The sequence below is a fragment of the Manacus candei genome, unplaced genomic scaffold, assembly GCF_025592945.1.
Source record: "Manacus candei isolate 608988 ecotype Guabito, Panama unplaced genomic scaffold, ASM2559294v1 h1tg000002l, whole genome shotgun sequence".
In the NCBI taxonomy this organism is placed as follows: Eukaryota; Metazoa; Chordata; class Aves; order Passeriformes; family Pipridae; genus Manacus; species Manacus candei.
Genome location: NW_026138050.1, coordinates 14,826,050 through 14,853,729, shown reverse-complemented (window position 1 = coordinate 14,853,729; position 27,680 = coordinate 14,826,050). Strand labels below are relative to the sequence as shown.

The window sequence follows — 27,680 nt, the reverse complement described above, 5'->3', positions numbered from 1 at the left end:
GCACAGCCCCTCCCATTGGCCCGGCGCCGCGGGGGCTCTTGGGTGTTGTAGTCCGCAGCGCTGGCGGGCGGGGCGCTCCCAGCATGCCTTGCGCGAGCGGGGCCAGTTCCGGCGGGACGCTCACCGGGGCAGGTGAGGGGGCGGAGGGGCCGGTGCTGAGGGGGGAACCCCTTGGGGTTGTCTCCGGGCGCTCTCCGGTCTCGGTGGGCCTCAGCGGGTCTCAGCGGTTCCGACCCGCTCGCTGAGCCGGGCGCGCGGCGCTGAGACCGCGTTCCCAGCAGGGCCTCGGGGGAGGTGCGCGATTAACGGGCCTGGGAACCGTCTGCCGGGAGCCGTTCGGTAACGGCCGTGGGGCGGCCGCTTGGACAGCTCCAGCCGCGCTGGGCCCGCGCCGAGCCCTGGCGGTGCCGTGTCCGGCTGCCTTGGGCACAGCCCCTGCCGTGGGATATGTGCTCCCTGACGCTGCGCCTGAAGTGCTTTTGTGCCTCTTATCTCGTTTTTCTAAGATTGTATTGTGTGCTTTAACGTGCCCGAGAATGCCAGGCTCGTGCTAGAATTACTAAGGTTGGAAAAGATCTCTAAGATCGTTGAGTCCAAGCTTTAAAAGATGAAGAACTTGGTGTATTTTCAGCAGTAGAATTGAACCCAGGTGTGATGTGTCCAGGAACACTTTCTGTCACACCACTACGGTCTGGAACCTGATGTGGTTCCTGCAGCTGTGATGTGTGTCAGCAGTGCAAAGATGAGATGTTTCGGTTCTTGTTGTTGTGGCTGAGCTGGTAACAACTCTTTGTAGCTGTACAGGGAGGTAACAGGGCTTCTAACTCCCTCCAGTAGGTTGTTGCTGCATTTAGGGGAGATAGAACTAAGGAGCAGAAGTGGAGCATGTTCCTGCTCTGCTCTGGTGTAGTCTCACCTCGAGTCCTGTGAGCAGTTCTGTGTGCCAAGGTTCTAAAGCTGTTGGAGAGTGTCCAAAGGAGGGATGTGAGGATGGTGAAGGGTCTGAGGAGCAGCTCAGGGCAGTTGGTGTGATCAGTTGGAGAAGAGGAGACTGAGGTCAGACCTCATTGGGGTCTGCAGCTTCCTTATGAGGGGCAGTGGGAGGGGCAGCTCCAATCTCTGCTCCCTGTGACAAGTGACCAGACCCCAGGGAACAGCTGGAGCTGTGTCAGGGCAGGGTCAAGTTGGATCTCAGGAAAAGGTTCTTCCCCCAGAGGGTGGTTGGGCACTGACCAGGCTCCCCAGGGCAGTGGGCACAGCCCCAAGGCTGCCAGAGCTCCAGGAGCATTTGGACAATGCTCTCAGGGACAGGGTGGGATTGTTGGGGAGTCTGTGCACAGCCAGGGGTTGGACTTGATGCTCCTTGTGGGTCCCTTCCAGCTCATGAGATTCCATGATTCTCTGTTATCAGCTTGATGGCTCAGTTGGAAGCTCCAACAGCCTCCACACTTGTGCTGTCTTGAGAGTCATGTGTGTTTTGTGACAGAAAGACCCATGTGGGTGTCATTGTGCTTGTGGAAGGGCATGTGAGAGAAAGAATTGAGCAGAACCAGTGCAGCTGAACTGGTGAGGGCTGATTGATGAGCAGAGTTGGATTTGTTCTGTGCTGGGGAGTGGTTGCCTCAGTTGCTTCTCAAATCACCTCTCATTTATTTTATTGTGGCTCTTCCATCACTTTCCATCTACTGTCTCATGTTCCTTAGGCTTATCCTCCAAAAAGGTGCATTAAGTACTAAGTTTATATTGTTTAGGGTTTCTTTCTGCCTTCCTTTTTGCTCAAGCAGCAATCTCTGAATGTAGGTCAGTGTGGGGTTTGCTGCCTGCTCTGAGCCTCAGCTCTGTAGAGTTCTGATCCTGATAAATAACTGGGTGTTGATGGAGTAAATTTAATAATAATTTAAGCAGCCTCACAGGTGTCATGGCTTATTCCAACTGGTGAATAAGCTCAAGGCTGCTGCTCTTCCCTTCCCCATCTCAGTGGGATGGGGAGAAGAATCAGAAAAGAAAGAAAAAAACCTGATGGCTTGAGATAAGAACAATTTAATAATTGAAGCAAAGTAAAATATAATGATAATAGTAATTATAATGAAAAAATAAATCCAACAGAAACAAGTGATGCACAACAGAGTTGCTTACCACCTGATGGCTGATGCCTATCCCATATCCAAGCAATACTGGCCCCTCCCAGCCAACCTCCCCAGTTCATATATTGGGAATGATGTCCTGTGGTATGGAATATCCCTCAGGCCAGTTCAGCTCAGCTCTCCTGGCCATGCTCCCTCCTGGCTTCTCTGGAACCTTGCTGGCAGAGCATGGGAAACTGGGAAGGCCTTGATTTAGGGTAAGCACTGCTCAGCAACAACAAAAACATCAGTATGTTACCAGCATTATTCTCATCCTGCATCTGAAACACAGCCCTGCATCAGCTGCTGGGAAGAAAATGAACTGTGTTCCAGCTGAAACTAGGATAACAGGGTTGGGGAAGGTCTCTAACAAACATTGCCTTGGTTATTCTGCCCCAAAGCAAAAGAACAGCCTGTAAATGTTCAGGAGGTCTTTGTCAAGCTTATTCTTAGTAACTGAATCTCCCTCAGTACTCTTGAGTGTACTTTTACAAGGATTTTTGTGGGTTTTAACTGAAATCTTCCATGCTATGACTTGAGTCTTTCTGTGGCTGCCCCATCCCTGGAAGTGTCCAAGGCCAGGTTGGACAGGGCTTGGAGCAACCTGGGCTGGTGGAAGGTGTCCCTGCCCATGGCAGGGGGTGGAAGGAGATGAGCTTTAATGTCCTTTCCAGCTCAAACCATTTGGTGATTCCATGATATTCACCCTGGCCACAAAGAATGGATTATTGCTGCCATCCACTCTGCAGCAGCCAGTTGTGTATTTGAGGCTGGTGTCACATGTCCCCTCCAGGCATCTCCTTTTCAGACCAGACAACCTTGATTTTATTTCACCCAGGTTTTTCATTTCAGCCCTGAGGGCTCTGATCACTTTTGTTGTTCTGTAGATTGTGCTCCACTGTCCTCAGGTGCTTACAGAGCTGACATCATGCTCCAGTTCAGTCTTGAGGTGAAATCTCAGAGTTTAAAAACAATAAAAAAGCAGAGATGGAGGCAGGGCACAGTGCAGGTGGTAGGAGTGAGGCTGAGTGCCCTGAATATTCTGAAGTCCATCATAACCTGTCTGTCCTGTCAGTATTGCCCTGTTGACTGTGATCACCTCACCAAGGCTGTGTTGGTAACTTGTACCTGTGTGGGGCTGATTCTGACAAACACCAAACACCTCTGTGGTTTATAATTAATGTATCCAATTAATAAGCAGGGCTGCAGAGACAATGAGCTTCACTTGCATCTGAATATGCTTCTGCAAACCTCCCTGGATTTTACCTCCTTTCTCATGCCTTTTTGCCTTCTAGGAGCAGCTTTAATCTGTTGTAGTAAGAAACATTTCTATTTTCCTCCTTATGAGCAACTTAAATCCACTTCTATCTCTTCATATTTTGGTTTTGAGGTGTTCAGGCCTTTCATTTGTGCTCTGCCCTGCATATTCTTGCCTGGGAGCTCTGGGTTGCCCAGCGTAATACAAACTGCTGCTATTAAGTAAAATAAGTGCTTTTGCACATATCTTAAGGAAGGAAATGTTTATCACCAGCTGATTAAGTAGAATAGATGGTGCTTTTGTAGTCTTAACAAGCTGAAGGAGGGGAAGAAAAGGAATGTGTGAGAGAAAGGATCTGGGTGGGGAGTGAAGAGGTAGGAATTAAAGGTGGTTTCTTATGTTTCTTGGTGTTTCCAAGACAAAGACTCACAGTTGATCAGAAAATATAAATATGGTTCTGAAATGTTACAGCTGAGGGAATCTAAAGAGCAACTGCTCCTGAAAAGCCTGTTTCTACTCTCTTTTATTCCTCCCCAATGCCAGATTTGGCATTTGCCTGACCCCAGAATGAATCAATCTGAGGAATTAAATTGTCAAGAAATTATCAGGAAGAAGAAAGACCTCTTTACGTTGGCTTAGCTGCCCAGCAGAACATGTAGTGGGACCAAGCAAAGCCCAGAAATGCTACAGGGAGGGGAAAGCTCTTCCATGGGATTGACTGGAACAAGCTGCCCAGGGAGGATGTGGAATCTCCTTCCCTGCAGATATTCAAAACCCACTGGACATGGCCCTGAGTAATGTGCTCAGGGGGACCCTGCTTGAGCAGGGAGGTTGGGTGAGATGATTTCCAGTGGTCCCTTCCAACCTGAACCATTCCAGGATTCTGTGCCTGGAGCTGCAGCTGAAGCCCTCAGCTGATGGATGCAGCTGTGTTGAACAGCTCTTTATGAAGTGCCAAGCAAGAGCACTCCTGTGAGTGGTTATAGTGGTTATAGTGATTAATCTGTGATTGCTCCCTAAGGCTGGGAATCAACCTTGCAGGCAGTGCTGGAACTGGAGGAACTGTGTAATTAGGTTATGGCTGCAGAATGGTGGGCATGCTCCCATAATGAATGGGCAGGTGCTGCTGCTCCAAGTGTTTCAGCAGTTTCCAGGATTCACAGAGACAGGGCTGAGCTGCATCTGAAGAGCTGAAACAATAAATGGTAGAAACATTCTCCTTACAACCTGATGACAGTGAAGTGTGAGCCCTATTTAGGTGACATGAACCACTTTGGGAGCAGTGGGCAGTCGTCATTATTAGTGACTGTGTCTTAATTTAAGCAGGGCCATCCTGTAACATAAGACAGTTGGAAAAAACCCAGGAATGTCTGACACATGCATTCTTAATTCTCTCTTTGCATTATAAAACATGCAGAGCAAGAGTTACATCCTTTTGTATAACACTAAGCATCTTAAATAGGTGTTTAGTCTTGTCTTGATGAGGGTATCCAAAGCTGCCTTAGGCATGTTCGGATTAGAAGGGAAGGAAATAAAGCCAGTGCTTCTGAAATCTTAATATAGGATTTGAAAGATGTGGAGTTTAGCATTATTGCCTTTTATTTTTCCAGTGTATTCAAATCCCAGAGTCCCCTGCAGCAAGAGAGAACTTTCAGCAAAATCTCAGCAGCTGTTCTTGCCTCGGGCTGAGGAGTGGATCAGAGAAGAGGTAGGAATTTGAAACCCCGCAGCTCTGAGCTGACCTCACCTTCCATGCCTGTGGCACCTTGGAGCTGTAGCTCCAGTGGGTGATGCCTTGATCTATGGAAAATGGGGGTCAGGAGCTAAATGTTGTGCTTTGCTTTGGTTCCTGAGGGCGGGATGTCGGAGCTGAGTGACGAAGCCAGCGAGTCGGAGCTGCTGAGCCGCAGTCTGTCCATGTGGCACGGGGTCGGGATGATCTGTCGGGAAGAGCTGGATGTCCCTCTGGACTTGCACACAGCCTCCTCTGTTGGGCAGTATGAAGTGGTGCAGGAGTGTATTCAGCGGTGAGAGGGGCTGGGGTGGGCACAACTCTGGGGTTACCTCTGCCAGGTGTGGTTCTCCCTGGCTGCCACACCGGTCAGTGCAGCAGGGACACGTCCCTGGCACTCCCAAAGGGTTCTGGGGCACAAAGTTTCAGGGGCAAGTCTGCTGATTAAAATTATTTCCTTAGTAATTTAGCAGAAGGTGTCCCTGCCCATGGCAGCGGGGTGGAACAAGATGGTCTTTAAAGTCCCTTCCAACCCAAACCGCTCCATGAATCTGTGGTTTGGTGGAAGTTGTGCTAGAGCTGGAAGGAATTCCATGCAGGCTTCAGTGCTAGAATTTTTTTCAGTGCAACGATGGTAGCAAGAGGAGCTGATTTCTTTCCTCTGTTATCTAGTGGAGACCTGGATTTAAACCAGAGGAACCATGGGGGCTGGACTCCACTCATGTATGCCTCCTACATTGGCCATGACAACATCGTGCACCTGCTGCTGGAAGCAGGAGTGAACGTGAACATCCCAACCCCGGAGGGCCAGACCCCGCTCATGCTGGCCTCCAGCTGTGGGAACGAGAGCGTGGCTTACTTCCTTCTGCAGGTGTGTGTCCCAGGATAAACAGGTAAAGCCAGGGCACGTGGTTTAAATGCTCGGGGCAGGATTGTCCACAAGCTGCCATGTTGTGTTGTGTTGTGAGTTCAGCTCTGTGCAGGGATTTAAACTCTTGGTATCCCAGCACAGAGGGGTAGTAAAAGCCCGAGCAGAGGGGGCACAGTAAAGGACATTGTCTCTTCTCTTGAAGCAAGGTGCAGAGCTGGAGATGAAGGACATCCATGGCTGGACTGCCTTGTTCCACTGCACCAGTGCTGGGCACCAGCAGATGGTCAAGTTCTTACTGGAGAATGGGGCAAACGCCAACTGCAAGTAAGGAGGAATCTGTCATTTTATTGTCATTTCTCATTCAGATGTGAAAGCTGCAGTTGGCCCATAAAAATACTCCAACACAGACTTTTGTCTTCCTCTGTACCTTAGGACGTGTGGCAGAGCTGATACAAGGACAAACTTACACTGAATGGTTATCTGCCCATGTTGTCACTGTTTATTTATTACTAAGATCAAGAGAAATTATATTTACTGCTTGTTTAATTATGAGCTGAACTCTGAAAGCAAAAGGTGCAACGCCTTCTGAACACAAGTGCACTTTGCAAGTGTTCCTGTTGAATTCTCTATATACTCAGAGTGCAGTTTGATTTTTGAAGTGTGCAGTGCATTCCTGTGCCTTGGGAACTGCTGTACATTAATGCACATGGAATTGCTTGAGGTCAACAAGACATTCGTGCTTTATTAGCTCCTGCAAAACTGATTTTGCCTCTGGAAGGCAGATCTGCAGCTGGAAGAGTCATCTGTTGCTGTGCAGCCAGTCAAGTAACACTGAATCTCACGGGGAGTTTTTCTGGGATAGACCAGAGTGCAGTAGAACAACCAGTATTTGACAGTTTATGATCAGCAAAGATTGAGGGATGGAGATGTTCTGTCAGGGTATGGCAATAACTGCAGCACAGTCCAGCTGTGATTATCCCAGTCCATGTGTTTGTTCTCTCTCTAGGGAGCCAGTGTATGGATATACACCTCTGATGGAAGCAGCTGCTTCTGGCCATGAGATAATTGTTCAGTACCTTCTCAATCATGTAAGTGTTGTGACAGTTCTCTGTAAAGCTGAAAGTCTCTGCCTCCAGCCCTCAGAGGAAGAACCACAAGTTTGACACCAACCTTTTTTTGCAGTGTTATGTTTGATCCTTGATGACAGTCAGAAGTCTCAGACTTCCAGGATTGCTTTCAAAGCATCTGTTTTCTGCAGACTAGTACTGTGATTTTACACTGGCCTTGCAAGAACAGGAGCGAGGCCTGATTGTAGATTTAATTGAATAATGACTGAATTAGGAAACAACTAAAGCTGTAGTTTTTCTACTGTGTTTAAAGACTTGCATGCTCAGGCTAGTGGGCATCTTCTGCCTCCAAAACTTTATTAGCATGCATGCCTCTTAAACAATTTGGTTTTAACATCCCATTTAAGTTGTCCAGCTTCCCACCAGAAGGAGGCAGCAATACAAAACACTTCTCAGATAAACAAGTTCCTCATGCACAAGATCTATATACCTGGGCTATTTGGCATTCAGGGATTGGGGACACTGTGGATGAATAGAAAGGCATCAGTGTATCAGTGAAGCTTGAATTATCTGTCAAAGGTGAGCCTGTATTTCTGATGGAGGAACCAAGACAGTCCTTGGGGTTTTTTTATATAGTGCCTTCTGCTATGTGCATTTAAACAGGTATTTTTTCTGCAGGGAGTGAAGGCAGATGTCAGAGATAACACTGGAGCCACAGCACGGACACTGGCCATGAAGTATGGACATCCAAAGATTGTGGGACTGATAGATTTGCATGCAGCCCCAGTGCCCAAGGTCTTCTGCAGGGGTCCAGGTAACAGATGTTTTACCTTGTTCATTTTGAGATGGAACCTGAAGTGAGGTGTTTGATGTTTTGAAAGCATATTACTGTGTATAAGGGGTAGTGCTAGTTGGTCTATCCTGGAAATTCCAGCATTTCTGAGGATGAAAGAGTCATGAATCCAACAATTTTTGTCTGCTGTCCCTTTTCTGACCTAGTTTAGTTGTTTCACCCTCCCTCTTTAACATTTTCCTTTTTCTTTCAGCTGCGTTTTCAGGACCAGTAGCAAATTAAGTAGGTAAATTACTTACTGTGCTGCTAACAACATGTGTTTGAACTACAGGAAAATATGAAGAGCTGAGTTCCTCAGATGAATCATGTTCTACTCCCCAGAGACAGAGACCTGCTCGTAGGATGAAGGGTCCCAGCATCCATGATGGGCCCCAGGCTTTGGCAAAGATCACAGCAGTTGGGATCGGGTGCAAGAAGCTGTCTTGCTATGGTGAGAAGAGTTAGGAGCCTGACTGAGAGTCCTCTGAGGTCTTTCTGGGCCAGCAATTCTTTTTCTCTTCGTTTGGGATTCGTGTGTGTTTTGTACAGAACAGAGGCAGTAAACGCCATCATACAAGGCTATCCAATCTCTGGTTTAGAAAGAAAACCCCTTGAATTCTTTTGTCAAGGCTGGATATTGATGAGTGGGACACTTCCCTGCTCCTACCTCAATGACTGCTCCCCTCCCAGCTTCCCTTTTTGAGGCAGGCTCAAAAGCTGGAGTTCTTCTCAAGCTGATGACAGAGGGAGTGGTCACACAGGCCAGAAAATCATTGATCATGAAAGTGAACTTGCTGCTCCTGGACCTGTCAGGTTTTTTACCTTCCCTGATGCTTGAAATACTGCTAAAAATGAGATTACAAAACCTTTGCAATAGGCCAAGAGACAGACAATACCAACTCAGGCTTCAATCCCTGGATGCAGTGGTATAAAGTTTGTATTCCTGTGTCATAGGTATTTGTCAGGTCGATTACCTGGTTGAAATAACAAAGGATATGGACTTCAAAAGGATGTTCAGAGATCAGTTCCTTCTCTCAAAAACAGATATGTATTATCCCACAGGCACTGTCTGTATCAAAATGATACTGTGAGCTTCTTAAATGGCAGTGGGATGCTCCTGGTGTTTTAGCACAGTTGCAAAAGGGTTGGTTTTGCAGGGTGTGCTGGGCTGGGGATGGGACACAGTTGTCACCTTGCTCTCTTGAGCAGATGTTTTTGCCCTTTGATAATTTGGGTGTGAAGAGGGTTATTTATTTAAGCTGCTATCTAAGGTGCATCTCTGTTATGAGACTGTTTCCTCTGACTTCTTTTCAATGCAACTATGGAAGTACAGCTTCTATGGGGTTGTGTGAGGGAGCACCTGCATTTCTCAGGTTTTCTCTGTGCCTTTCAGAATGAAACCTGCCAGTTGAGAAAACAGCCTCTTGTTTTGAATTCCCTGAGTGGTTGTATTTTCTGCTGGAGCCTCCCTGCTAACCTGTATCCTAATCTTAGTGTGTTCTCCCTTCCTCTTGCACACAGAGCAGGTCCCCCCTCAGGGCTACGTGACCTTCAGTGACGATGGCAGCTGCGAAGGAGGTGACATCCGGAACCGGGACGTCACCTCTCCGATCAACGAGCAGGATGTGGAGAGCAGCAGCAGCCGGGGTAGGTCACTGTCTGAGAAAATGGGCCAGCTTGCAGTGCACACCTGGATGTGAGTCCAGCCCTTGCCTTGCATGTTCCTTTCCCACTGAGATGTTGAAATTGCAGTATCTCTCCTGAGGGAAGGCTGAGAAAGCTGGGATGGTTTAGCTACAGAAGACAAAGCTCAGTGTGGGGATCTCATCAATTTGTACACATAATCTAAAGGAGGTGTGAAGGAGATGGAGCAAGGCTTTGTCCAGTGGTGTCTGTGGTACTAAACAGACTTGGGGAAAGATTAACATCTGGGATCAGATGTGATATTTCTGCCTCAGGATTGTCTTGTGTGATGAGTGCTGCATGTGAAACCTTGCTCTGGATTTCTCCTTCCTTTACACCTCCAGGAGGTTCTGCTGGCAATTGTGTAGCAAAAACAGAATTTAAGAAGTTGAAGCTGACCTTAAACATTTTTTTCCTATTCCTTTACAGAGGATAATGTTTTCTCCAACAACAACTTGGGAACCATCAGGAGCAGCAGCAGCAGCAGCGAATGCCTGACCAGAGCCCTGGGAGTCAGCAGTGAAGGCTCCTTGGAAAGCAATGAGGTAGGGTCTTCAAATATCCTCTCTCTGCCTTCAGCTTGGCCAGTGCTGTCACCCTTACACAGCCTGCTGTGACTCTACTTCCATGGGAGGTGAGGAAAGGTACTACTACAGGGACAAGAAAACTAAGGAAGGGGAAGAGGTTGGAGGTTATTCCATAGTTTAAACTCACAGCTCACATGCAGCTCTGGGGCTGATGTATAGAAGTGCCCTTAGGTCTTGAAGGAGTCTGTACTAGTGATCCTGACATCTGTGCACACTCCTCCTTGGCCTTTATGTTCTGTGGGTGTTTTCTCTTTCCAGGACTCTGACCATGCAAACAGTCCCCCAAGTCGGAAACAAGCCAAGAGCTTTAAGGTCAAGAACCGCTATAGCAACAGTGACAGCCAGTGGAGCCACTGCTCAGGGAAGGCTGGGGGCTCTGCTCAGCACGTGGTCCTTCCTGAGCCCCCTGCCTACACAGGGCCCCAGGTAACTGCACACAGTCAGTCATACAGCCTGTGTCACTGTAACAGGCCTGGGAGGCTTTTCCAACGTTGCCTAAGCTGCTCTCTTGGATAAAAGGGAAGTTGTCACCAAAACACCTTTGATTCCAAACCTCTGCCCAAACTTAAATGCTTGTGAAACTTTTTACTTAGGTGTTACTTTTGCTTGGAGGGGCTTTCTAGACCTTTCAGGCCTGTGGGTGTGCTACCAAGCCTAGCAGTGGTGTGGGCTGGGGTAGCTGTTAGTGTGTCATTTTTCTCTGCACTTGCTAGAAGAGGCCATGGCTGCAGCAGAGGGTCCAATCTTGCCCTGTTGTGTAAAAGGGCAGGGAACCAGGGGAAGCTGTGTTTGCTGCTGGAACCCAGGAAGGTGTTACAACAGCACGAGGAAGCAGATACTTATGATTAAGAGAAATGGTAATACTTGTTGTTTGTGAGGGTATGAATAAGTTTGGTTTGGATGGACTGCAGGACCTGGCAACATTCCTTGAGCAGATTGGGTGCCTGAAGTATCTGCAAGTGTTTGAGGAGCAAGACGTTGACCTGCGGATCTTCCTGACCCTCACAGAGAGTGATCTGAAGGAAATAGGCATCACGTGAGTGTCTGTCATGGTGTTCTCATCTTACCCTTACAAACCATGCACAACCTGGTCAGGAAAGTTTAGCTAGTGAGTGCTGCTCTCTTCTGGCTGCCTCTACACAATTTTGATACCCCCTAGTTCTTGGCTGTAGCACACTCCTGCTATTCACAGAACCACAGAATATGCCAAGTTGGAAGGGACCCACAAGCATCATTCAGTCCAACCCTTAGCCCAGCACAGGACCATCCCAGGACAGTTGCACGTGTGCCTGAGAGTATCATCCAAACACTTCCTGAACTCAGCCTTGGTGCTGTGACCACTGCCCTGGGGAGCCGGTTCCAGTGACCAACCACTGTCTGGGTGAAGAACCTCATTCTAATATCCAACCTAAACTTCCAGTGAGCAACCACCATCTGGGTGAAGAACCTCATTCTAATGTCCAACCTAAACCTCCCCTGACACAACTTCAGGCCATTCCCTCAAGTCCTGTCACTGGTCCCCACAGGGAAGAAATCAGTGCCCACCCCTCCTCTTCCCCTCACGAGGAAGTTGTGCCTGCAGTGAGGTCTCCCCTCGGTCTCCCTTTTGGCCTAGAGACAGATGGTGCAGGGCTTGGTCGCTGAGGGTTTGCCCTGTCCCCCCAGGCTGTTTGGACCCAAGAGGAAGATGACCTCTGCCATCGCCCGGTGGCACAGCAGCGCTCGGCCGCCCAGCGATGCCCTGGAGCTGGCCTACGCCGATCGGCTGGAGGCCGAGATGCAGGAACTGGCCATTCAGCTGCACAAGGTGAGCCTGCTGGGACCTGAGCAGGGCCTCACACGCTGCAAAACGTGATCGGTGGTGTGTTTTTGTGTTGTGCCTCTAATGTCTTTTCCCTTACCCCAGGCCATAACTTTTAGTGGACACGCTTTGTGTCGAGTTGGTCAGATAACAGTTGGTCAGGTACAGCTTATCAACTCATGGAATATGCTGAGTTGGAAGGGACCCATCAGGATCATTGAGTCCAACTCCTGCTCCTGCCCAGGACACCCCAACAATCCCACCCTGTCCCTGAGAGCATTGTCCAAATACTTCTTGAGCTCTGGCAACCTTGGGGCCATGACCACTGCCCTGGGGAACCTGTTCAGTGCCCAACCACCCTCTGAGGGAAGAACCTTTTTCTAATATCCAACTGAAACCTCCCCTGACATAACTTCAGGCTATTTCCTCAGGTCCTCCTTATCCTCTGTGCTCCATGCTTGTGAAGCCTTTGTATCTGCTTCCCATCCAACTGAGAACCATAGGAACTGGGGCAGGAAATGAATCCCTGCTCTTTTCAAGCAATGTCATTTTTATGGTGAAGTTGTGCAGCCATCAATGAACAGACTTGTGTTGGTTTGGGAAATTTGCCCTAATGAATATATTTGTAAATGGAGAGGAAGGTGGAATTGGGGCTGGGCTTGGTGTGGAGAGAACCTGTACTCAGTGTACAAGCTTTATCCAGCTTCCTTTCCCACTGGAAAGGAACCATCTGGTTGCCTAAACCATTCAAATGACTTCAGAGCCATGCCAGAGTGGCAGGAATGAGAGTGATGTGCAGTAATCCCAGCCTAATCCCCTGGTCTGCTCTGCTGCAGAGGTGTGAAGAGGTGGAGGTGATGAAGGGCCAGGTGTGCCAGGAGCAGAAGCTGCGTGCAGTGGCTGAGAGCTGCTTGATGGAGCGGGATGAGACCTGGAATGCCATCCAGTGCCAGCTCAGAGAGGCTCAGGCCATGACCAAGGATGCTGGAGTGCTGCTGGATCAGATCAAGTAAGTGATTCCCAGGAAATGACACTGAGGCTACTGGGAAATGGGGTTTGGGGTCATATTGGCAGTCTTACAGGTGATGTTTAGGGTAAGGCAGGAGAGCTCACCTGGAATGGAACCTGAACCCATTTTGGATCCTGCCTGACTTTCCCTAGTGGAAAGCCACAGCCATGGGAGCAGATGTGAAAGCCCTAGTCAGATGTACGAGCTGTAAGTGGCCTGACTTTTGGGGAGTGCTGGGTGCTCCTGTTTCAACTAGAAGGAACCAAAAGGCTGAGGGCTTTGTGCTTACCCAGGGTATACCTTGGTGATCAGGTGAATGCAGAAAGGAGTTAACTTCCAAACCCTTTCAGAGGACTCACAGTGTCCTGCCCTGGCTAGTGAAGAACACTTTCCTTGCAAGTCTGACAACCAGCAGAAAATCCTGCCCTGTCCATTCACCCCCACCTCTTGAGACACCTTTTTATTGACTTTGTGGTGCTTTTCTCTCAGCCCCAGTTGGACTCCTGTCACAGGCCCTGTTCTGTCCACTGGTAGATCAGGCACATCCTTGGAAGTGGCATTAATCCTGCTGCTTATGAACTGTATCCCAGCAGGGAGTAGGGTGTGCTCACTGAGCTGGGGTTGGATCCAGAAGGACAGCAGAGCAATATTCCCAGCTGCAAGAGGCAGAGCATGGCTTTTTCCCTGACTGAGGAGCTGAGGCTCCCTTGTAGAAGGGCCTTGCCATGCTCTGAGGATACACTGCTTGAATTGATGGGATGGTGATGACAGCCAGAGAACTTCTGTGCCTTTCTGATGCCTGTCCGAAGGTCGCTTCCTTCGCCCATTAAAAACCTTGGATCAGTCTTGATTCTCACACCAACCAGGCACAGCCCCTGGCTTGGGCTTCCTCCTGCTCACCCCAGCCCCTCCTTCTCTTGTCCCCCCTCAGCTCCTCTATGAATGAGGCAGAGATTGCTGTGGGTGGAGATGGGGCACAGTGATGAGCACCCCAAGCTTTGGCTGGGGCACATCTTCCTCTTCCCAGGAAGGAGCAAGGAGCAGTTTGTAACCCAGGGCCTTAGAGGCTGTCCCTGGGCACCCCACGCAGGCTGCAGGAGCACACAGAGCGTTGTTGCCAGGAGAGTCCCTGTGCCCTGCTGATGGGCTGTGTGTTGTTTGGCAGGAGCTGTCAGGCAGAGCTGTCCTCCCGGCTCGCCCCGGAGCGGGCGGGCAGCGCAGTGCCCGACACTGGAGAGAGTCGGCGGCCCGGCGAGCGCCCAGGTGAGGAGCACCCCACACTGCAGAGATGGGTGCAAGGAGGGGGGAACAGGAGGCCCCAGAGCCAGCCTCGTGCTTGTCTTTCCTTGATGAAAGGATGAAGTCAGAGAGTTGGAAATGGATGAGCAGCCAAACCCTTGCACTGAATGTAAAACATGCTCAGGGGAAGAAGCGTTTAAAGCACTCGGGGTGTTGGGAGTTTGACTGCAGCAGTTTCACAGCAACTTTTGGTTCTCAGCAAGTGGGAAGTTTAGGGGTCTGGCAAGTGCTTGTGGGTAGAAATGCAGAGGTCTAAGACAGGTGTTCTTTGACAACCTTGCTTCTTGGGCCTCTGGCTGCACCTTGGGTGTGTCACTGCACTGTGCACTGGAGCAGGGGCTCAATCAGAAACTGTGGTTGGTTCCCTATCCCAGTTTGGGGGATTGTCCCATTCAGTTTGTGGGGCAAACACTTGTACACCTCTGGGTAGGCCTGGCTAGCAGCTCCTTATTGCAAGGAGTTAGCAAATCATCCCTGACAATGTTCAAGGCCAGGTTGGCTGGGGTTAGAGCAGCCTGATCTAGTGGAAGGTGTCCCTGCTCATGGCAGGGGGGTGGAGTCTTTAAGGTCCCTTAAGGGAGATGGTCTTTAAGGTCCCTTCCAATCCAAACCAGTCTGTGAATCTGTGATCCTGCTGCCCATGACATGCTTCTTTCTGCTCTTTGCTTCCTGTTTTAAAAGTGAGACAGAGATCCTGTTGAATTCTGTCCACTTAATCTCTGAGATTTTTAATATGACCCAGACAGTATAAAAACCTAAATTCCAAAGTGGTAGAATTGTCAGAAAACCCCCTCAGTTTGGCACGGGCAGTTCCAGCACTCTTCCCATGTGACTCAAAATTCCAAACTGGAGCCACTTTGGGTGTGGATGCTTCCCAACAACACCAGCCCTTTGTCTCTGCTCTGTCACAGAGAGCATGCAGATGGAATAACTGTGTGGCTTCTGTCCTTGCAGTGCTGGAAGGGTGGCCACCTTCCCTGAAGTCCCTGAGCTTGCCTGAGCTGTCAGCTGTGCTGGAGGAATGTGTGGAAGAGATGGGTAAGGAGGGAAGGACTCTGGGCAGGTGAAGGGGCTGTTGTGCCAAGGGAAGGCCTGGCTGGCTGGGTTTCTGATGGCTTGGAATGGTAATTGAGAGGGACCCAACAATCCCTCCTCATTCAGGGAAGGCTCCAGGCTCTGAGGTTGGTGCAGGCATTTTCTCGTGCATCTTCTCACTGCGGATCTGGGGCTCTGCCTCATCCTCTGCTGAGAGGCCCAGGCTGAGAGATGGCTCCTGCATCTCCTGCTCAGTGGTCAGAGCTGCTTGGGAAGTGGTTCCCAAAGCCTGTGTCCTGTTCTCCTGATGACAGGAACTTGTCCCAGCCACAGACAGAGAGACACCCTCTTTTTGGGATGCTGGAAGCTGCAGGGGAGCAGGCAGCAGGAAGACAGCACAGCAGTGGCTGAGTGCAGCCTGGTTTTCCCTGTTCCTAACGCTGATTTTTCCCTTTGGTTTGTCCTCAGGAAAAGCTCTGCAGACTGTGACTCAAAACCTCCAAAGGCTCCAAGCCCCGGGGCAGAGCGAGCCGAGCTGGCTGGAGCCATAACAAAGCAGGAGGGTGAGTGGGAATTACTGCCATCCATCCACAGGGACAGGCTGTGGCACTGAGGGACATCACCCCTCGCTGCCAGTCCCAACCAGGGCACACACACCAGGGCTGGGCTCTAACTAGTCCTTACGTGCCCTCTGGTTGGTTTTCCCTTTGGAAAGCCCTCAGTCCCCTCGTCTCTGTCCCACCAAGGGGTGACTGTCCTCTCTTTCCCGGGGGCCGCAGGAACACCGACGTCGGGTGACTGTTCCACCCGGAAGCTGAAGGAGCGCGGGAGCTGTGCCAGGAGCACGGGAGCTGTGCCAGCACCGCGGCTCTGCCGGGCACCACCACGGCCAGGGGGCCTGGCAGGAGGGCTGGGCCACCAGAGAACACACGTGGGAGGACAAGGGGCAGCAGAAGACGACAGCCAGCAGCATCCTGGGCCTGAGTGCTGCCTGGGTTCCCAGGATCCTTGTTCACGCCGGAAGGTTTGGGTTAGGAGGAGAAGCTCTGAGCTCAGAGATTTTACCTGCCTTAAGATTCCTGCAGCCCTTGTTGTTCAGGTCTGTGTGGTGTTAGAAAGTTGGCAGTTACACACAGCAATCAATTAATTATCCTTTTATGCATCCCAACCTCCTCACCATCTCTGAAACGTGTCCTTGGCTCCTCCCGTGCCACGTGGATTGGCACAGAGGATGTATCTGAGGCCATAAGGAAGACGGGTTGTTGTGGAGGAGTGAAGTTCATAAAGTTTGGCTCTTTGAGCTGCAGTGAAGCTCTGTTCCTAGTTGGAAAGTCTGCTCTACTGCCATCCCAGATCTGGGCTTCAAAACCTCTTCCTTCAGCCAGCCCACCCTGGTTCTCTTCAGATTCTTGCCCTCCTCAGGGGTTGTTTGGGATCACATGTTGTAGTTTAGGAATGGAATTCCCCAATTTACTGCTCCCCCTGAAACACTCCCAACCATGGTCATTCCCTCCCCCTGTGGTGGGATGGAGAAGAGAACTGGAGGCACAAAGGGTACAGATCAAGAGTTGAGATAAGAACAATTTACTGGGAACAGCAATGAGATAAGAAAACAAATAGTAACAGCAACAATATTAACAACAGATGGTACAAGAGAGGTGAACAATTCTTACCCCCCTGACTGAAAGGCACCCCTTTCCCCCAGCCCCTCTGTGTGGCAGGAGGTAGTACAGAATAACTTCCTGGTCCTGGTCATGCCCCTCCTGGCTACTCTAAAAATTAACCCTGTCCTGGTTATTCCATCCCCAGAAGCCTGTTTTTGTGGTAAATGCTTTGTAGCCACTTTGCAGCAGAGGCTGTTGGTCAGGTTTGTCCATGCCAAGATCCCAGCACTGGAAGTGGCTGCAAGGCAGATGTTCCCCTGGAAGTGCATGAGAGAGAAGGAAGAGCTCAGGACTGTTGAGCAAGCAGCAGAATGCCAGGGCAGCAGAGCAGGAACTGAGGGATGGCTCTGTCCCCCATGGGAGATGGGCACAAGAAACCACATCCCAGATGGAGCTGTGGTGCAAAGCTTTGGTCCTCACCACTGCCTGCCTTTCATTGAAATAGTTCTGGCAGGGCATTTTCAAAGGACAGGCAGTGCAGGAAAAGGTCCCTCCTGTGGGAGCTGAGAGTGACCACAGGGGCTCTGGTGACAGGGACTTTGGTGTAACATGGTTTCCAGCAACTCTGTTCCCATTTATTACCGAGTCTTTTGAGGGGGGGAAAAACAACAATGAAAACCCGAGGTTTGTGAGTGATGGCCTTGATGAGTTGAGAAAAGTCTCTTGGGGAAGAGGATGAAACTGTTCCTCTGATTTTTGGACCTTGGTCCAAAAATAATGCCAAAATACAAAAATCCATTCTGGCTCCATCCTTTGAGCTGGTCACCCCTTCTGATGAGCTGCCTCAGGAGTCCCCTTAGGCAGAGCTGAGAGCTGGTCTGCCTGTGTAACAAGGACATCTGCTCTGACTGGGGGGTCTCTGCCTCCTGGGACAGCCTCGGGGCACCCACTGTCCCAAACCAGGCAGGTGTGGCCCTCTCTGCTGTGCCCCTGCCCCACTGGCAGCTCCTGTGTGCTGGGGGTGCTGCTGCTTTCTGCTCACATTTAACTCTTAAATTCATCACAACACACTATTTTGTCATTTTTAGCAAATGCCATAGTGCACATGGCACCCAGTGCCAGCTGCAGGACAAGGCTGCAGGAGCTTCATCCTGAAGAATTTTGATGAGGTGGAGCTAATTCTCCTAAGGCAGCATCCCTGGAAATTCCTCAGAATTTCAGGAGGTTGTGCTGGGAAGAGTATTCTGTGCTTTGTCTCTCATTCCCTGTCAGTGGAGGAATGGGGCCTCCTTAGCCTTGGCAGTGCCTCTAGCTGCATTATGCAGATTTATCAATACTGTGTCCCTTGAATTTAAGGCAAAACCACCTCAAAAAACTCAGGGAAGGGGCCTGGGAGCACCTGGAGAGCAAGGGAAGCTCTGGCTCAGCAGTGCCTTAGAACTGGGTGGGCTTTGCAGGACACGGCTGGAAGGAGACTACACAGGTTTAGGTCTGGCTTTGCTCAGTCTTAAGAGTGGAAAACATGGGTTTGGAGGGGTTAAGATGGTACATCCAGGCTTGGGAGCCTGGGAAAAGGGGAAAGATGGGGCAGTGTGTGAGTGAAGGAAAAGGAGAGGCCCCAGAAAAGGTGCTGCAGGAGCCCAGGGGTAAAGGCTTCAAGGGGTGTGAAAGCAGTAAAGGGGACACTGGGGTGGGAATTTTCTAGAACAGTGTTTCCCTGAGGAGGCAATTCCTTAAAGAGGATGTTAACCAGCATTCCTTTCTGCCAGGGGGGCTGTGCAGGCAGCAGGGAGCCTGGTGCTACCCTAAGGCAAGCTGTCTGAGGAAAATAGTAATTGCTAACTTGGGATAAAAGAATAAAAACTGAGAACCTATTTGTGGTGTGTGGGTTTCTCTGGAGGGTGCTGGACTGTGGAATCATGAATTAGTTTCCTGATTTATTTGGGGCAGTGGGTAATACATACAGTGCTTTCCAGCTTCCTCTCCCAGGTGGTTGCAGGCTCAAGGGACTGGGAATGCCTCATCCCTGGCTTCCCAGCCCTGCCCTGGCTCCTCTCAGAGGTGCCATCCTTGCAGCACTACCTGGGTGGGGGATGTGGGAATCCCTTGGGACCCCAAAGCACCCACCAAAGAGCAGCTGGAATGACCTGTGGAGCTGCTGGAATGAGTCCAGAAGAGACCATGGAAATGCTCTGAGACTTGGAGCTCCTCTGCTCTGGAGCCAGGCTGGGAGAGCTGGGGGGGTTCACCTGGAGAAGAGAAGGCTCCAGGGAGACCTGAGAGCCCCTTCCAGGGCCTAAAGGGGCTCCAGGAGAGCTGGAGAGGGACTTGGGACAAGGGTCTGGAGAGACAGGACAAGGGGGAATGGCTTCCCTCTGCCAGAGGGCAGAGTTAGATGGGATATTGGGAAGAGATTCTTGGCTGTGAGGGTGGTGAGGCCCTGGCACAGGTTGCCCAGAGAAGCTGTGGCTGCCCCTGGATCCCTGGAATTATCCAAGGGCAGGTTGGACAGGGCTTGGAGCAACCTGGGCTAGTGGAAGGTGTCCCTGCCCATGGCAGTGGGTGGGACTGGATGGTCTTTAAGGTCCCTTCCAACCCAAACCATTCTGGGATTCAGCTCCGGGTGCCCAAGAGCTGTGTCCCTCCCTCCCTCAGAGCAGACAGAAGCAGCAGGCTCTGCTTGCTGAGAAATAAACATTTATTTACATCTGAAAAGAGAGTTAATGTGTAAAATGGTCTCATGGGGGCTACATCAATCCAGGACAACTCCTGTGTGACTCCAGCATGGCACAACCTCTTTTGTTGGTGTGCTTGAGTCAGCCTCTCTGTGAGACACTGCAAGAGGCTCCCCCAGCCTGTCAGGGAAGGGGCAGGAGCTGGAGAACCTTCTGTGTCCATGTGCATGTGCTGGAGAGTCCCAGCTGCTTCCTCCAGCCTGGAGGGGCCTTTTTTGCAAGAGAAAGGAAGGAACCTGGTTAGGAACAAGTACTTGGGAGCATGTCTGTCCTGCTCCTGAGGGTAACAGCAAGGACCCAAGGTGATGGTGGTGACTGTGGCTGCTCCTGGCTCTTCCAGGAGAACAAAGAACCAGGACAGGAGCTGGAAGCCAGATACCTGCAGCCCCACTCAAATCACTCTGCCTCAGATGCCTCCCTTGCCAAGGCAGAGGTGTCAGTGCTCCTGAGCTTCCTGGGCTTCACAGGCTGCTTGGAGAGGGTGGGCTGATGCTTTGGCACCTCACAGGAAAGTGAACTCCCTGAGTCAGCCTTTTGCCACCAAAACAGGGCGTGGCTCCTGTCTGGGTCTGCCCAGCTCTCCCCCAGCAGAGGAGGGGGTGGTTGGGCTGGATGCTGGACCTGGGATGCAGAAGGTTGGGCTTGGCTCCAGCTCCAGCAAGCTGCTGCTCTCAAATCCTTCACCCCCTTGTGACTTTGAGGCTCCATCCTTGGCTCTGCCCACAGCAGGGGGGACCTGCTGCAGAAGGGGCTTGGAGAGGAGGAACCAAGCAGTGTGTGCAGCTGAAGAGCAGCGAGGAGGAGGTGGGTGCTGGAGCCACGTTCTGTGTCTGTGATGAGGATGGAGAGAAGGTGCAGAAGCAGCACCTCACTGTGAAGAGCTTCACAAGATGACTGTGGATGTCTGGGAGCTGTCAGGGGACTGGTGAGATGGTCCTTGGGTAGGACAAGGAGGGGAGGACAGGGATGCCTGTCCTGATGTGTTGGTGCCACAGGAGGGTTTGGGCAGAGGGGCAGCAGGTCCATGAGGCAGTGCCAGGCTGAACAAAGTCTCCCATTCCCACTGCTGAGGGTCAGGCTCCCTCCAGCTGCCGTGATCCCCTCCCACATGTGCCTGGGCGGTGTGGGTGGGCAGGGGGTTCCCCTGCACACGGCTGGTGGGTGCTGGCAGGGGTTGCTGATGGTGCACAGGGGGTGGTAGGAAGCAGTTCCTGCTGCCCACGCAGCCCCCAAGCCCAGGCAAGGTGAGGCCCCCAAGGAGGCAACGATGCCTGGCAATGTCTGGGGTGCCCATCTCCCCCTTGGACCACAGTGGGGGGATGTCCCTTCCAGCAGCTCCAGTGTGGCACAGCCAAAGGCTGGTCCCAGCCTGGACATCCCAGGTGGGCACTGCCCAGCACAGCTCCCCACAGCCCCCCACCCTCCAGCTGGGCCCTCGTGCCCGCTGTGAACAGCAGCCCCTGTGCCCTGGCTCTGCGGGCAGTCACTGCATCACTGGGCACAGCAGAGCACTGGGTAGTCGAGTTTCCAGAGCTGCCACTTCTTCTTCATCTCAGACTTCACCTGACACGGAGGGGAGAAGGGGGGCTCGTCCCTGGCCACGCCCTCCCCGCAGGCAGAGGATGGGATGGGTAAGGCAGGCAGGAGACGCTGTGGCAGGTACAGGTACGTACCTCTTTGTTGGCAAAGCAGTACAGCACGGCCACCAGGAAACCCTGCAGGGAGAGCAGGGAGTGAGACCCCACTGCCATCCCTCTCCTGGGGCTGGGGTGAGCTTAGACTCCCCCCAGACCATTTCTGGGTGCTTTTAGGGCTGAGGTCCCTCTGCCACCGCTGCCCCAGAGAGCACAGGAGGCACCGGGGCAGGGGGTGAGAGAGATGGGGTCCCCCACCCCATGGAGGCACCACGGGGAGAGCAAGCTGGAAGAGGCCCCCCGAGTTCTTTGCTCCATTATGTGCTCAGAGCAAGGACGTGTCACACTCGTGCCTCACCTGGAAGGAGTTGAGGAAGAGGGTGAAGAACACCTTGATGTAGCGCAGGATGCCCGTGGTTTGCTCGTCGGTGGCGAAGATGAAGACAACCTCGTGGATACCGAAGAGAGGGATGAGGGTGAGGGTGGCTTTGGCCAGCCTGGAAGAGTGTAAAGGGATCCTAAATCTTCTAGTTAAAGTCAGGGTGGTCAGTTAAGGACGTGAAGGGTGGAGGAGCAGGGTGGAGATGGATGGGGAGGGGGAGGGGGATGTGGTGTTACCCCGGGCCCAGGGATGAGCCAGTGGCCACCCCCTCCCTCCTTCCCAGCTCACCGCAGCTTGTAGTCAGCATAGCCCTTCTGGTTGGCTCGGAGCTTGGCCAGGATCACCTTGAGGATCCGCATGAAAATGAGCAGGTTGATCTGGGGAGGGGGAGACAGTGCAGGGGCACACAGAGCCCAGCACCCCCACCCCTCACAGCCCACCCTGGCCATGAGATGCACCCTCAGGGCCTGCAGCAGATGGCACATCCTGTGCTGCCAAGGCTGCTGCTGCCCTTCCTCCCTTCCTGCCGTCCCAAAATCCTGACCAGGAAGCATCAGGGACCACCCTCAGTCCCTTTCTCTGGAGTTAAACACTCTGCTTCCTGCACAGAGCCTGGGGGTTGGCAATTTGCTGGTAAAAAATCAACCCCGTGTCCATTTCCCTGATCCCTGGAGGCCAATCCACCTTCCTGCACTCTGCTGGGAGCTCCCCCAAGGGATCACAGCCCTGCCCAGGGCTGGGAGCCAGGGGCTGAGCTGCTGTTGTCCAAAAAGGCACAGGGGTAGCAGGTGTCCCCTACCAGGGAGGCAAGCAGGATGGGGATGCGGATGATCCACCAGTAAGCCATGTTCTCGTTCAGTGCCCAGCACCTACCCGGGGAGACACGGAGAGCAGCACCATCAGCCCATGCCAGGGGTGCAGGATGAGGCCAAGAGCTTTCCAGCCCCAGCCAGGTGGCTCAGGGACCTTGAGCAGCCTCTGTCCAGTCCCAGCCTGGGGCTGAGCATCCCCGAGGAACCCCCACCCATCCTCACTCACTCTGCATTCTCCTTCAAGTACTTGGCAGCCACCCAGGGCACCACGAACACCACGGGGGTCCCTGCAAGTCACACAGCAAACCCTGTAAAACCAAGCACCCTCCTGAGATTAGAAACCAGTCCCAGGGCAGGGGCACCGTGGGGACACCCAGGGTCAGCAGGGCCCCCACCCCACACCCTCCCGGGGCTGGTTTGGACCATGGTGCCCCTCAGCACTGGGTACTGTGCCCTCCCCACCACACACCCAGGTGGCCCCTACCCCAGCCCAGGTAGAGGTAGAGCCTGTAGTAATTCTTCTCGGAGAACACGGCCCCGATGAGCAGCTTGTAGAGGTAGATGGCTTCCACCAGGAACCAGTAGTGGTTGGCCAGGATGCAGTACTGCATCAGCACCTGCGCCACCCGGCACCCCAGCGCAGCCTGCCACAGGAGAGCCCCCGTGGGGCTGGCTGAGTGCCCACCCACAGCACCACGGGCACCCCGAGAGCTCCCCCATGGAATGCACAGGCACCCCAAAATGTTTTCCATCAGGTGCACAGTGTTACACAGGCACCCCAGGTGCTCACCCACACAGGCACAGGCACCCTTGGGCTCACCCGAGGGTGTGTGAGCACCTCAGAATCTCATCCATCAGGTGTGTGGTCTTACACAGACACCCCAAGAGCTCACCCACGGGAGCACAGGTGCCCTGAGCTCACCCAGAGGCTGTATGGGCACCCTGAGAGCTCATCCCTCAGGTGCTGCACAGGCACCCCAAGCTCTCTGAGAGCTCAGCCACTGGGTGCACAGTCACCTCAAGAGCTCATCCCTCAGGAGCAGGGCGCTGCACAGGCCCAGAGCTCTCTCATCAGGTGCACAGGTACCCCAAGGGGTACCCACGGGGGCATGGGCAGCACAGGCCCCCCAGAAGCCTGTCCACTGGGTGTATGAGCACCCAAGAACTTGCCTACCCACACACACAGGTATCCCAAGACCCCAAGACCCAGCACCAGCACCCCAAGGGCTCACCCACCAACACAGGGCTGCACAGACACTGACACCCCCTGCTCCCCCTCCCCAGGGGTAGGATCCCCACCCCACCTCCAGCCCAGCACTGATCAGGGTCCCCCCGGGGCAGCACTTGCCTCGTGGCTCAGCAGGTTCTCCCAGTCAGCCACCTGCAGCAGCTCCACGCCCCAGCGCCGCTCCAGCAGCGCGTCCTTCACCATCACCGAGGTCGCCCGCAGGCCAAAGGAGGCGAAAAGGTTGGCATGGATGTAATTCCTGGTGCAGCGGAGGTTCCTGCCGAGCGCCAGGGGTCAGGCAGGGCACCCCTGGGCTCAGCTGTCACCAGCTAGCAGGGACCAGGGCCGTGTCCCCCCCAGCTCTCCCACCTGAAGACGGTGAGGACGAGCAGGGCAGAGATGAGGGTGAGGAGTGACAGCGAGTAGCCCACGGTGTAGAGCACCTTGAAGCTCACCATCAGCCTGCGGGCACCCTCCTGCAGGGAGCACAGCACCCTGAGCCGGGTGGGCAGCACCTGCCGAGTGGTTGGGGTGCCTGTCCCTCCCTGGCCAGGGTGCCCTGTCCACCTCTGCCCAGTGCCTGGGCCAGGGCCCCACCTCCTCAGCGGTGACCTCCATCTCCTCCTCGCACTGTGAGTAGTCCCTCCAGGGCTGGCTGCCATTCATCATCACCCACTGCCCGTCGGCGCCGCACCGGCGACTCACCAGCCCGTGTTTCACTGCGGACACAAAGCACCAGCACGTTCCCCTTGGGCTCCCCCAAACCCCTCTCCTGGGATGATAGGTCACACCCTGCTCAGCCTCAAAGGCCCTCTTCCAGGGCAGGCATGAGCAGGGCATAAGCTGGCTGTGCTCTGTGCTCTGTGCCCCAAGTGTCCCCTTACTCCAGGTGTGCTTGTGGGTCTCTCTCCCCCCATCATCAGGCAGGAGGGGAACCCTGAGAGCCTCTCCCCCCCAGCACGGCTCTGCTCTGGCTCCCAGCAGTGGGATGGCAGAAGGGGATCCTCACCTTTCTCAAACCAGGGCAGGTAGAAGGGGCAGGAGACGTTCACAGCGGTGCCAGGGCTCCCGTCGGGCCAGCAGGCATACATGTCGAATGTCCGGTTGCAGAACAGCCCTTGCAATGACAGTGAGGGGGAAAAAGCTGATTGTCACATGCTGCCAGCACGGCCACATCCAGCCCTGCCATCCCAGCACCTCTGAGGGGCTGGTGTCACCCTGAAGGGGCCGTGGTACCCCACCCCACACCAGCCTTGGACTCCCCTGGGCATTCCAGCCCTGGGCATCCCATCTGAGATATGGAGATCCTTGTCAGTCCTCCTGCTCATGAGGGCGACCAGCACAGAGGATGCTGGAGGAGGGATAAAGCCCAGCCCTGGCTCTGTGTCCCCTGTGTCTGATGCTGAGCTGGGCACAGCTGGGTACCTGCAGGGTAGGGCTCGCTCGCCATCCTCCTCAGACACTCGTCACGGTACCGCAGCCACTCCTCAAAGGTCTTCTCCAACACCTTGGCCCCGCCGTGCTGCAAGTCCAGAGCTGAGTCAGAGCCTCCTGCCCCACCACCTGCATCCCCCTGGCAAACTACTGTGTGCTGCATCCTCGGGATGGGCAGGGACACAGGACAGAGCCAGGATGGAGCCTGCTGGCCATGGGTCAGAGGCTGGCAGTGCCAACCCTGCTGCCCCGTGGCCCCAGCTCGGCCCTCACCGGCACGGAGAACAGGCACATCCAGGCGAGCTGGACAAGGCTCCCAAGGCATCCAGATCCAAGCATGTCCCTCATGGCTGCTCCCACCAGCCTGCAACCAGTGCTCCCAGTGCCGAGGTGCATCTCAGGCTGAGCTGGGGACCCGGATCCTGGGGAAGAGGTGGAGGAATGAGCATGGCTCGGCTCTGCCGGCCACCCACACCAGTGTGGAGGAGGAGACGTGCTTCTCCTCAGGCAGCAGAGAAGATCCTGGGCATGTCCTGGGCTGCCACAGCCCCGGATCACTTCCCTGCTGGAGACAAAACCTCGGGGAGTGCCAGGCAGAGTAGCCGGGCTGTAACTGGATCACACCTCTTGGATGAGCCTTGCCAGCTTCTACCCATCACTGCCGGCCCCGGGCTGCGACGGTGAAACCGCGGGGGAGCAAAAGCCACCGTGACAGCCCCAGTGCCACCGCTGCCACCCCAGCAGGTGGCACTGGGTGACCCGGGAAGGGGCCATGGCTCCAGGGCCAGGAGGCAGGGAGTCCTCTCCAGGGGTTCCCCGGGACACCCTTGCCCCGCTGCCGGCCAGAGGATGGGACGGCCCAAACCAGCTGCTCCCCATCCCCTCCCGCCCCGATCCTGCTCGCAGAGACCCCTCGCAGCCCAGCCGGGGGGTTCGGGGACAGGAGGAGCACAGTCCCCCCCGGGACTCCCTCGTCCTCCCCATCGCTCCAGGCTGGACGACCCCAGCCCGGGCCCCCGCTTCCAGCACGGCCCCGCCGGTCCGCGTCCCCCTGAGGATCCCCATCAGGTCCCGCTCGGTGTCCGCGGGGGTCCCGATGCGGGTCCCGATGCTCCGCCGGGGCTGCGCCGCTTCCTCCGCCCGCTTACCCGACTCCGCGGTACCGGCAGCCCGGGCAGTCCCGGTGTCACGGTATTCCCAGGGTTACCGGCAGCTGGTACGGTGTTCCCGGTATTACCGACAGCACCGGTGTTCCCGGTGTTTCTGGCAGCCCTGCAGCCCCAGCGTTCCCGGTGTTCCCGTTGTTCCCGGTATTCCCGACGTTCCCGGTGTTTCTGGCAGCCCTGCAGCCCCAGCGTTCCCGGTGTTCCCGTTGTTCCCGGTATTCCCGGTATTCCCGGTGTTCCCGTTGTTCCCGGTATTCCCGGTGTTCCCGGTATTCCCGGTGTTCCCGGTGTTCCCGGTATTCCCGGTATTCCCGGTGTTCCCGGTGTTCCCGGTGTTCGGAGCAGACCCCGCTCCGCGAGGTGAGCGCGGCGGTGACCGAGCGGTGTCTGCGGCGGAGCCACCTCCTGCCAGCGCCGTGCCCCGACCGCAGGGGGAGTTTCGGGGGGGGCTTCGGGGGGTTTAGGGGGGAGTTTGGGGGCGGCACCGCCCCCGGGGGCTCGGGCCGCCCCGAGGGGATCCGCGGGGTCCCGGTGCCGCTGCCCCCGCACCTACGGAGCTCCGGCACCGACCCACGGAGCGCCCCGTGCATCGCACAGGAACGGGGACAGGGATCCAGGTCCAGCCCCATCCCGAGTCCCCAGCAGAGTGACAGGAGAACAGGGATGGGGGTCCAGGTCCAGCCCAGCTGAGGGTTCCTATTTGCATGATATGGGGACAGGGATGGGGGTCCAGCCCTCAAACGATGGGTCACAGGGATCAGCCCAAGGGTCCGGACTCCTCCAGTCTCCCCCAGAGCCCTGTCCTCCCCATCGTGCAGCCCCAGGGAGAGTCACGGGGGTCCTTCACCTTCCGGACTTGCTGCCCCTCTGGCTGTTCCCTGGGACAGGGAACTCTGTGTTCTCCCTCACAGAGTACTGTGTGGTGCTGGCACAGTGACATCCCCTGTGCAGGCAGGGTGGGCTGCTGGGGCCACGCTCTCCCGGGGACCAAGAGGCTCTGGGGACAATACTGGATCCAGCACAGCCCATGGCTCCCATCATCCATCCAGGGAAACCTCAAGGGCAGGGACAAGCCATGGGACAAGCCTGGTGGCCCTGGTCATGTCCTGGCAGTGGGGAGGGAGTGGGTCTCTGCTGACCCACCACCACAGGCAGAGCTGGGGAAGGTGGTTTTCCCTCAGTGGAACAGGTGGGGGAGATTGCTCTGGAGACCCCCAAATACCAGCAGCCCCTCTGGGCTCCCACCTTCCCACCAGTGCAGCCATGCTCCCCTCCACCCCTGCACGCTGGTGCTGGCCCTGCCCTGCAGCAGAATGCCACGTTCATACCTCAAAACTGTCTGAATGCATCAGAAAAAAAGCATTTATTTTGCAAAAATAATGCTCTTT

General features: G+C 54.1%; 3 protein-coding genes across 6 annotated transcripts in view; 1 reads left to right on the top strand and 2 right to left on the bottom strand.

The window, feature by feature from the left end:
* Positions 1–864, bottom strand: part of DNAAF8 (dynein axonemal assembly factor 8) — a 93,417-nt gene extending 92,553 nt beyond the window's left edge. Inside the window, exon 1 of the mRNA XM_051779912.1 lies at positions 125–864. The gene's annotated coding sequence lies outside the window, so the exon portion shown is untranslated. The remainder of the gene's footprint in view (positions 1–124) is intronic.
* On the top strand, positions 58–18,775 carry ANKS3 (ankyrin repeat and sterile alpha motif domain containing 3). 4 transcript variants are annotated; one of them, XM_051780708.1, is made up of 19 exons: positions 2,231–2,341; positions 3,687–3,755; positions 4,992–5,089; positions 5,236–5,408; positions 5,786–5,984; positions 6,187–6,308; positions 6,991–7,072; positions 7,730–7,865; positions 8,176–8,334; positions 9,405–9,530; positions 9,996–10,111; positions 10,412–10,579; positions 11,065–11,189; positions 11,819–11,960; positions 12,791–12,963; positions 14,129–14,226; positions 15,217–15,300; positions 15,766–15,860; positions 16,077–18,775. In XM_051780708.1, exons 4-18 carry the CDS (start codon positions 5,242–5,244, stop codon positions 15,846–15,848), a joined length of 1,980 nt encoding a protein of 659 aa, XP_051636668.1. In that variant the 5' UTR covers positions 2,231–2,341; positions 3,687–3,755; positions 4,992–5,089; positions 5,236–5,241; the 3' UTR covers positions 15,849–15,860; positions 16,077–18,775. The 4 variants fall into 4 exon arrangements, with proteins under 4 accessions (XP_051636643.1, XP_051636658.1, XP_051636668.1 ...); XM_051780683.1 differs by lacking the exons at positions 2,231–2,341; positions 3,687–3,755 and adding an exon at positions 58–132; XM_051780698.1 differs by lacking the exon at positions 3,687–3,755 and having other exon boundaries at positions 2,226–2,341.
* A 480-nt stretch (positions 18,776–19,255) lies between these two features.
* LOC127468584 (glucagon receptor-like) lies at positions 19,256–26,722 on the bottom strand. The gene is made up of 14 exons (XM_051781906.1): positions 26,275–26,722; positions 25,400–25,548; positions 25,118–25,214; positions 24,702–24,809; positions 24,290–24,411; positions 24,062–24,168; positions 23,813–23,969; positions 22,949–23,108; positions 22,691–22,751; positions 22,452–22,521; positions 21,941–22,029; positions 21,629–21,767; positions 21,310–21,351; positions 19,256–21,199 (listed from the first exon to the last, which is right to left on the bottom strand). Exons 2-14 carry the CDS (start codon positions 25,520–25,522, stop codon positions 21,128–21,130), a joined length of 1,347 nt encoding a protein of 448 aa, XP_051637866.1. The 5' UTR covers positions 25,523–25,548; positions 26,275–26,722; the 3' UTR covers positions 19,256–21,127.
* Between the last annotated feature and the right edge of the window lie 958 nt (positions 26,723–27,680).

Coding starts and splice junctions, on each gene's coding strand:
- ANKS3 (XM_051780683.1), top strand. CDS start 84: ATGCCTTGCGCGAGCGGGGCCAGTTCCGGCGGGACGCTCACCGGGGCA. Junction 133..4,991: donor CGGGACGCTCACCGGGGCAG/GTGAGGGGGCGG, acceptor TTATTTTTCCAG/TGTATTCAAATCCCAGAGTC. Junction 9,531..9,995: donor GGAGAGCAGCAGCAGCCGGG/GTAGGTCACTGT, acceptor ATTCCTTTACAG/AGGATAATGTTTTCTCCAAC.
- LOC127468584 (XM_051781906.1), bottom strand. CDS start 25,522: ATGCACCTCGGCACTGGGAGCACTGGTTGCAGGCTGGTGGGAGCAGCC. Junction 22,522..22,690: donor TACTTGAAGGAGAATGCAGA/GTGAGTGAGGAT, acceptor CTCCCCGGGTAG/GTGCTGGGCACTGAACGAGA. Junction 21,768..21,940: donor TATGCTGACTACAAGCTGCG/GTGAGCTGGGAA, acceptor ACACTCTTCCAG/GCTGGCCAAAGCCACCCTCA.